This window comes from Miscanthus floridulus, chromosome 8 (assembly GCF_019320115.1).
Source record: "Miscanthus floridulus cultivar M001 chromosome 8, ASM1932011v1, whole genome shotgun sequence".
Classification (NCBI taxonomy): domain Eukaryota; kingdom Viridiplantae; phylum Streptophyta; class Magnoliopsida; order Poales; family Poaceae; genus Miscanthus; species Miscanthus floridulus.
Window position 1 is genome coordinate 199593823 of NC_089587.1, and position 9268 is coordinate 199603090.

The window sequence follows — 9268 nt, forward strand, 5'->3', positions numbered from 1 at the left end:
CCAATGTTTTAGTTATACAAACTCAAGTTGTTTCTTTATTTTATTCTATCAATTTAATCATTATTCAAAACAGGGCATCATTACCTATCTAGCAAACTAATTATTCTGGAGCTACAAAAATTACAGTGAGTAAATAATAATATTAGTAATTTACTGTAAAATTTTTAGAGTTAATACTATCACCGATTTCTCACAAAAATTCCCACGAGTTCATATTTTAATAATTTTAAACATTCTAAAATAATTAGAGCAACCCTAGAAATATTTTCAAACTAAATGAACCATTTATGCTAATAGATAGATCATGATTTTAGGAGCCTAACAAAATTGGTTTTACCATTTTTGAACACCTACACAATTTTATTTTGATTTTACAAATTTATTTCTAAAACTAAACTAGCCCAATGTTTTCTAGAACAAAAAGGCCGACGATAGCAAAGCGGCCTAGCAGTCCAATGCAGACGCGCGGCCCAAACGCATGTGGCACCGGACCGGCCCAAGCGGGCACGCGGCCGATGGCCCAGGCCATGGCCCATGGCGCGGCGAGCGTAGCCCACCACGGCGTGAAACGGCCCAGGCGTGAATGGCACTAGGCCGGCACAAGCGGAGGCACGACCGGCGGCCCACTAAGCCAGTCCACGCGACCAGGGTAGGGCGATGGCTGCACTTTAGCGATGAGACCCCCAAGCTTTCCTCTAATCAACCCGCGGTACAAACACACTATTCATGTGAGTCACGTATTTACACCTAGAACCCTGAAAAATCTTCTATTCTAATTCTCACCCTTCTCTTCATCAAAAGCAGAGCGCAACCAGGGAAACCGGCCAGCGGCCAAATCCGGCAATGAGGTTGTCGACGGTGATGAGGAGGCGGCGTCGTGGCTTGACCGCTGTGGGGCGCACCCACTGGTGGACACGGCTCGGCCAAAGCTAGAGCGTGGAGCTCCTGCCATGTGCGTCGACGCTCGGGACCAGGCGGCTCCACGGTGAGAGCACGCCGACGGTGAGGTGGTGGTGCGGTAGCTAGCGAGGGCGGTAGGGAGGCGCAGCGATGGCGGCGCAGAGGAGGCTCGAGGCGAGGCGGAGCTGCGCGCGGTCATCCTCTAGGTGATGGTGGACCTCCTCGGTGACCCAGTGGCAGGGGACGCGTCGGCACCGCAGCTGCGCGTGGCTCGAGGAAAGCGGCCACGGTGGCACGACTCGGTGGCTTCGGCCGCATGCATGGGCGGCCACGGCACACCCGTGGGTGGCGTGGCACGATGACCGGCGTGGGCAGGCTCTACGGCACCAGCGAACCTGGTGCGGGTGCACATAGCGGCGTGGAGCACTACGACTGCTGCAGGGAAGGCGATGCGCCGGCCGACGAAGACTGTGGGGCGGCGCGACGACGGTGATGCGCCAGCACGGCCGAGGCGCGCGGACTACAGAGGAGGCGCTCGGAAGGGCAGCGGTCCAGAGCGGACCGGGAGCTCACGCGCGGGGAAGGAAGGGGAGGGGCAGCGCCGTGAAAGCTTCCGGTCTAGCGCGGATCTGAGCGGGCTCGCGCACACGCGAAGGTCAGAAGGCGAGGACGGCGATGGAGGCAAGTAGTGAGGGAGGAAAAGCAAGGAGCGGCTCGACGGTCTTTAAGCAAGGCCACAAGAAAGCAAACGCACGTGGCCTACTGCGCTCGTCCAAGAAGAGACACGCAGAGGCAGGCAATCAGAGAAACAGAGACAAGCAAGGCATTGATGGTGCCGCAACGATGATGCGACGAAGCAGGCAGATGGACGGTGGCGTTTAGCGGGGGGCGTGGGCAGGACAGAGCCATGTGCTCCCATTAAAATTCAGACAAGACGGTAGCGAGGGAGAGAAAGACAATGGCACAGGCAAACAGACACGTCGGGGTGCAGAGCCACGACGAGAGACGGGGCGGTGCATAATTGCAAAGCAAGGCGAGTACGTTGTACGACGCGCCAAGAAAAATAAATGAAGCTGTTGCGTTATTTCTTGCCTGTTACGTGCTTTCACACCAATCACGTTAAATTTATGAGGTGGACAGACGGACAGCTGTCGTGGGTACATTACCAACTTATATATATACCTATAAATATTTCTATCGGTTTACTAATTTAGACAGTTAGCAACATCTAGACACAAGAAGATTTTCAACAAAGCTTGAAATTAAATTAGATTCAAAAGCTATATATATATCGTTCTATTTATTAATGGATTTTATTTTATTTATAAAAGTTGCTTTCCATGTTTAATCTAATAGAACAAATCGTTCGCTATCTATTAGCTAGAATTATCGTTCGATGTTCATAAATATCTTTACGCACTGAGTAATTTAACTTTGGCGTTTATTTGAGTCCATAAAACTAAGTCACACAAGATTCACTTATCACATCAAGTATGTTTTAAATCAAAAATCCGAGAAACCCGTTTCGAAATTTTTTCTTAGGTCTAAATCTCGGTGCTAAACGAGCTCGTAACACCAGAGGTGTTACAGGGCCAAGAAATTTTTTTCTAGGCAGCGAGATCTATGCCCAGGTCCTGTCCAGTAAGGTTTGTGGGTAGGCTAAAACCCATCGGGCTTGAGTTGGGCCCGCGGGCCGGGTCGGGCCGGGCTCAATTTGCTCAGGTATCCCGCACCCCATCCCGCGTCACGCCCGCCCCAATCCCACGCCGCGCCGCGTGGGGCGTTCCCCACCACGCTCCTATCCACCTCGCCCATCACAGCTATGGCGTGCACTGCGCCACCACCACCCCGGCGCCACTAGGAGGAATTCGTCGCCGGTATCGCAGTTCCCCACCACATAGGCCATGGCGGCTAGCGACGCCGTGTTTCAGGTGTTTCAGAGTTATGTTTCAATTGTTCCATCTGAATGTTGCAAAAGTTGATCTGGGATGTTTGTATATGTTGTCATGGCAATATATATGTGTTTCAGACATTTTGTTTAAAATGTTTCATCTCGATGTTTGTTGATCTAGTGTTGCACATTTTGCAATAGTTATACACGCACGTTTCAAGTGTTTCATCTGTCTTCTGTTGCATATTTTTTCATCTAGATATTTTCAAAAGTAGATCGGATGTTACACGACGCCGGTGGCTAGCAGAGAGCGCCCTGCCGTAAGGCTTTGGCTCCTACCTCGTGCCTTCCTCCAGAAACGCCGAGGGGGGAAGGGGTAAGGGGGGCAAGAAGGCACTACAGAGGGGCACATCTGGGGGCGTCAAGAGGGGGAGCGTCGGGGGATGGTGAAGTGGACGGGAGCACGCGCTCTCGTCTTCTGTTACGCGGGCAGAAGTAAGAGGCTCCCGTTGAATTCCAGTTGGTAGCCCAAGCTCACAGTATCGAGTCACGGTTGGCTGATCGGAGCTTGTGTTAGACACGCTGCTGACACCGGACGTCCGAGCGGCTAGTGCCTCCGTTCTCGATAGGATATATCCTTGTGCTGTCACCGGACGTCCGAGCGGCTAGTGCCTCCGTTCTCGATAGGGATATATCCTTGTGCTGTCGTGCTCGTGCATGAATCACGACACGTGCTTTCTATAGTCTTCTGTACTTAGGCCCTGTTTAGATTCCACCCAAAATCCAAAATTTTTCAAGATTCCCCGTCACATCAAATCTTGCGGCACATGCATGGAGCACTAAACGTAGGTAAAAGGAATAACTAATTGCACAGTTTGTCTGTAATTGACGAGACAAATCTTTTAAGCCTAAATAGTCCATAATTAGACAATTTTTACCAAATACAAACGAAAGTGCTACAGTAGAAAAAAAAACAAAAAATTTCGTATCTAAACGGGGCCTTACTCTACGAACTATGAATACCACAACCAGGGAGCGCAACAAATCCAGCCCACATCGCGGCCTCGTCTGGCCCGCTCATACTTCCAGATGGGCCCCATCCACCTCGATGAGACAATAGTATGTTCTGTCTGCCAGGTAGGACCCGCCGGAACGGATCCCCTGCTTCTTCTACCGAAATCGTCGCTTCCGACGCACCAGGGCCGCGCGGCGCCGGTGACCTTCCCGTACGTGTCCCTTCTACAAAACCGACCCCCGCCGGAGCCCCGCCGTCGGATGCGCCGGAGACGGCGTCAATGGCGTCCTCCTCTGCCGCTGAGCCCAGCTCCCGCCTCTCTGATCGAGGTACGCTGGCTACGCCTGATTTTGTTTGTGGGTTGAAAATTCAGCGATTATTAGGCTCGATTTGGTGCTTCGTTGTGTCCATGGGGGTTTTTGATCTGGGCCTCTGGGTGCTTATGCATAGCGAGGAGGTCGTCGCTGGGACTCAGATTCATGGTGCTCCTGATGCACGTGCTGTTCGTTGGCGCTGTCTTCATCCTCGATCCGACCCTCGACTGGCGAATCCACGAGCAGCCGTGGTACGATTCTCTTTTTTTTTTGAATTTGTTCTAAATTAGGCCGTGTGACTCTACTTGATGCGGAGAAGCGTGTTCAGACCTTTCTTCACCCTTTAAGCTCTAGGTTGCCTGCTGTCGAGTATGTTTTTAGCTTTCTTACTACTCTTAACTGTTTCAATGTATTCTAGACTTGCCTGATTTGTTCGTGGAAAAGCTTTTTGGGCTGCTTGTGTAAGCAATCGTTTCTGCATCTGATTATTGATATAGCTGAATGGTTCAATTCATGGAAATCTGGAAATCTGGATTGATAGGACATGCTGTGCAAGTGTTTATACTGTCTAGTGTCAATTCTTCTAAAATTTCCTGACCTATAGTTGCGTGATACTAGTACTAGTAGTTTCCGATTTTATCCACTATGTACCATGTCGTGCTCCCTTTCATGTCGGCAAGTTGTGTTCTAACTCCTTAAGTTTGACAAAAATATGTAGTAGAATTTTCTATTCTTATCTAGAGAAAGGGTTGCTATGTTGTTTGATCTTACAGATCACTTTTTATTCCAGGTATATAGGGTTGTATGGAGTGCTTGTCCTGCTCACGTTAGTGCAATACTTCTACACAGCTGGCTCGTCTCCAGGGTAATTGCTATTTTAGTTTCTGACGTTATCCTGATCCTTCAGTAACGGAATAATATGTTGGATATGGAAACAAGGAAGTGTGTGACTCTGTGTGTTGTGTACTTGTGTGATATCAGGTATGTTATTGATGTAATGAGAGCTGGTTCCATGATGCATGCAACCTTCGTCAACACTGCTGCTCTTTCAAAGTAATGTCTTTAGAACCCTAGCATTGCACCTGGTAATTTGATCTCTCTGGCGTCAGGAAAACATATCAGATGCATGCATTGATATTTATGGTTTCTATTGCTCTCTTTTTGATGATTAAGAAAAGGCAGTCAAATTCAAGAAATGGAAACACAAATTCCCCGACGAGTCATGCTCAACTACAGAAACTTAGCACGATGATTCCTACATCGTCATGGGCACACATGGTTATGGATCTTTATCCTCCAGGGTCAAGCGGCAGGTATAGCTTTGATTATTGAGAAGTTCTTTTTATTTGAGGCAACAATGTCCTTAGAAGTGGCGCTGGATCTTTTTAATTGTATTTTTGTTTTAGCCTTCTTGTATTCGCCATATAGTAATATGTTTAATATCCATCATTGTCTTCTAGGGATTGGACTTGCACTTACTGCAGGGTTGTTCAGGTATTCTTTTATCCTCAGGCGCTACATGTTCTCTAACTTTTACAAGCAAGTGGGTATTACTATAGTTGTGTTATGCACAAATTGAGTTGGTTGCACGAGTCACTTGTCTTTAAGTTATGCACAAGTGTGTTTGACTAAATTTTAAGAATAATAGATGTTTCTTTATCACTTTATGACATTCAAAGATTCATTTCTGATCAATGTTTTCAAGTCGTCCAGTTGAACCTAGTCGCCATGGGACCGACTAGGACGATTAATCACGATTAATCGCGATTAATCGGACGACTTGAAAACATTGTTTCTGATCATGAAGGTTATTTGTGCATTAAGAATCCTCTAAAACTTAATACGTTGATCTTGATCGATTGATGAGTAACTGATTAGCACTGCAGTAGGCACAGGACCTCTCTTACAAAGTCACATCTTATTTGTTCATAACTGTTCTCCCAAAATCTCATGGTGTCATGCTAATTTCAACTATTATGTCCTTAGAAATTTCCCATGTCTTGTTGCTTCTGATAGTCAGAGTTAAAGTTTTGCTACCAACATCCTTTTGCAGCCACCTCGTACCCGGCACTGCCATGACTGTGATAAATGTGTCCTTCAATTTGATCATCACTGCATATGGCTTGGAACATGCATTGGCAAAAAGAACCATTGTCGTTTTTGGTGAGTTCTTAATGTGTGTCTTCACCTATATGTTCCATTCATTTGCACATCAGTTGCGGTGTGCTGTGCTTGCACACATGTTTTACACACTACCATACTTGTTGCAGAAACATTACAGTTATTTCTTTGATTGGGACATTGATGAACGTTCTGAGGAGCTTATTGTATCCACAGATGTTTCCCAGAGCTGTAGTTTTGTGACTGAAAGTACATAGGGTCTGATTAGTTGCCTGCATTAGCCTGTATCCAAGCTTGTGCAGTGCAGTTTGCCCTTGTTTGGGTGCCTGCAGAGGCTCTTATGCAGGCTTGCACAATGCTCAAAGTAGACCAATGCAGCATTAGCTAGTACGCCAGATTTTTCTGTATGCAGATTTGCATAAGCCGATGGGCACATAAAAATAATTTTTTTTTCACATTCTCTACCTTTCCTAGAAACATGAGACCTCTAATAGAATATATAATGTGACTATATGCAATAAAATGTAAACAAACAAACACAATTTTATCGGGCACGGCTTTGCCTATTCATGACAACCAAACATGAAGGCACTGCATACATTTATGCCACCTTAGGTTGTGTTGCATAAGGTCAAATGCAGACCAAGCCTAATACAGGTAATGAATCAGACCCATATTGATCAGATCAATGCTCTGGAGTATTTACACTGTGTACCATTAGACAGATAGACCTTAAATGCCACTGAGTATTTGAATCAACACCCCTTCCTCTTGTGATATAATGATTTATCTTATTTGTTGACCTAACCTAACTACTGCTACTACTACATTATTGTGATTACACATTGGGGCTTTCATATTGTCTTTCGTCATGCTGTGCAATTGCAGTATGATACTATCGTTGAAGTTCTCTTTGTTCTTATGGTTGTATAACCGCATTTCCTAGGTGGTACATATTTGAAGAAACAATCTTGTGTATCTGGACTGCTGCTCTCTACATCGAGTCATTGCGTTTAGATGTGGACAAGGCCTGGTATGATATGTTATTCTCTTCAAAATTTTATGTGGCTGCTCACCTGTTGTGAATTTTATGTTTTCAATTTGGACTTCGGTTTTCCTGCTATGTTGGTTTAGGCTCATTTTTGTCATATTACAGGTGGAAGGACTTTGTTGGTGTAATCCTGTTGGCAGTGCTTATCTTTATCCTTATATTCCTACTGCTATTGTGGTTGTTTCATTCGTAAGTTTTATCCATGTCTAATGTCTTTGAATAGATAGGCTTATAAGTTTTGAAGCGAAATATCAAATGCAACTTCAAATTTACATTTGTTCCCTTGAGTCAGTAGATCTAGGGCTACTAGTTGCCTTTTCTATCGAAAAAGTAAAAACAACTTGTTAATTCAAATGGTGATGGAACATTTCTGAAAATATTAATTGCAGATAAGTAAAAATGACAAGAAAGCAAAACAAAAGAAACAAAATGGATCAACCACTGGCACATGTAATTTACACTGTAGCATCCAGAATTCCACTTTATATAATGATGAGCTGCGCATTCGAGGAAAACAAATCCAACAATTCCACTTCGTCCTGGATAATAATGCTTTCTCAAAGCGTCAAGCTACACATCTTAAAAGCTAGAAACTTGCATACTTTTTTGCATTTTTACAACATGGTATATAGCTCAAGAACCCCAAATCGATACACTTTGTGTATATCCCTAAAAAAGCACTTCACATATAAATGTGTGTTGGTCTGATGTTTTTTTTGCAGGTACATTGCTCTAACAAATCAAACAACCTACGAAGTTGCCAGAAGAAAGCGAATATTCTACCTAAGGTATGTCACTATAGGAGGGACTCAGTTTGTGACCGGTTTTTTTTTTTTTTTTTTTGGTATTGTTAAGATACGTGAAACATTGTGGCTGTACTGCTTGCAGGGGAGTACCTGAAAGAGTTCATCCATTCAGTAGAGGCATATGCAGAAATCTGTACGACTTCTGCTGTTCTAGCCAGAAGGGATATATTCTGGAAGCTGTGCCCCCAAGTGAGGAGCTGGAAGCTAGAGCTGCTCGTTACACGTGCCGAGATGTCATTTGCTGCCGTTGCTGCTGATAGGCTGTACCATAGCATTCTGCCCATATAGCCAGTTCCGCTGTTCTTTGTTCAACCTTTCGCTAATGGAAGCAAAATTTAGTGACCTGCGACCGTTAGATACTCTAGAGTTCATTATTTGTGCATAGTCTTTTGTACATTTCACTCAGAAAATGTGTGCCCTGAGATCAAGTTGTTCACAGTTTGTCTGTAAAATTCTGTATGGCCCTGCATTCAAATAGGTTTTCAGGACAGATAGAATTGATCTGTGCTTCAGTTCTGGTGTCGAAATGTACATTCGAGGTTTGGTTGGTAATTTCGGAATTTAGTCTATTATTTTAAGCCTTTCTTATATGTGTTACTAGCCATATATTTTATATTTTATCAATTAACGTGTAGGGAAGCTACGTCGGCAGTCGGCACTACTAGGTACAAGAATCAACAGTACAATATATCAAGGTACAACCTTTCCAGCCCCTAAGAATGCAATTCTATGTTTGAACTGAATCAAATTCAAGTTTATAAAAAATAGTATCCATATGACTCTAAATAGGTATACTGCATGTAAATGTAGTCCATGAGGAATATAATGATAATTATTTTGTTTTATAAATGTTAATTCTTTTTTGTATATATTTTCTTAAGTTAATATGGTTGACTTAGAATAAAACTAGAATTACATTCTTTTTGAGACAGAGGAAGCAAGTAACAGCTCAAACGAATTTAGTACTTATGCACCCAAGGTTTTGCATGATTCATATAGAAAATAATGTATATGACTGAGACAAGACCAACATAATTATCCTCTAAATGATAAAAAAAAATGTTAGGACTCAAAAGTTTTTTTATTGAAATTTCAAGGAATGCTTGAGTATATATATATATATATATATATATATATTGTTTAATTAATATTTACTTATATTTAATCCAT

The 9268-nt window shown here is 43.9% G+C and overlaps 1 protein-coding gene across 2 annotated transcripts; it reads left to right on the forward strand.

The window, feature by feature from the left end:
• Positions 1-3914: 3914 nt before the first annotated feature.
• On the forward strand, positions 3915-8679 carry LOC136474547 (protein S-acyltransferase 10-like). 2 transcript variants are annotated; one of them, XM_066472115.1, is made up of 11 exons: positions 3918-4135; positions 4257-4371; positions 4911-4985; positions 5102-5173; positions 5299-5433; positions 5581-5614; positions 6174-6283; positions 7188-7274; positions 7398-7481; positions 8015-8080; positions 8181-8679. In XM_066472115.1, the coding sequence occupies exons 1-11, from the start codon at positions 4087-4089 to the stop codon at positions 8353-8355; spliced, it is 1002 nt and encodes a 333-aa protein (XP_066328212.1). In that variant the 5' UTR covers positions 3918-4086; the 3' UTR covers positions 8356-8679. The 2 variants fall into 2 exon arrangements, with proteins under 2 accessions (XP_066328213.1, XP_066328212.1); XM_066472116.1 differs by lacking the exon at positions 7398-7481 and having other exon boundaries at positions 3915-4135.
• Positions 8680-9268: the final 589 nt, after the last annotated feature.

Bases quoted from the DNA above. Each gene is read 5' to 3' on its own strand.
- LOC136474547 (XM_066472115.1), top strand. From the start codon at position 4,087: ATGGCGTCCTCCTCTGCCGCTGAGCCCAGCTCCCGCCTCTCTGATCGA. The intron at 4,986-5,101 runs GTAATTGCTATT...GTGTGATATCAG, and splicing joins ACAGCTGGCTCGTCTCCAGG to GTATGTTATTGATGTAATGA. The intron at 7,482-8,014 runs GTAAGTTTTATC...TTTTTTTTGCAG, and splicing joins CTATTGTGGTTGTTTCATTC to GTACATTGCTCTAACAAATC.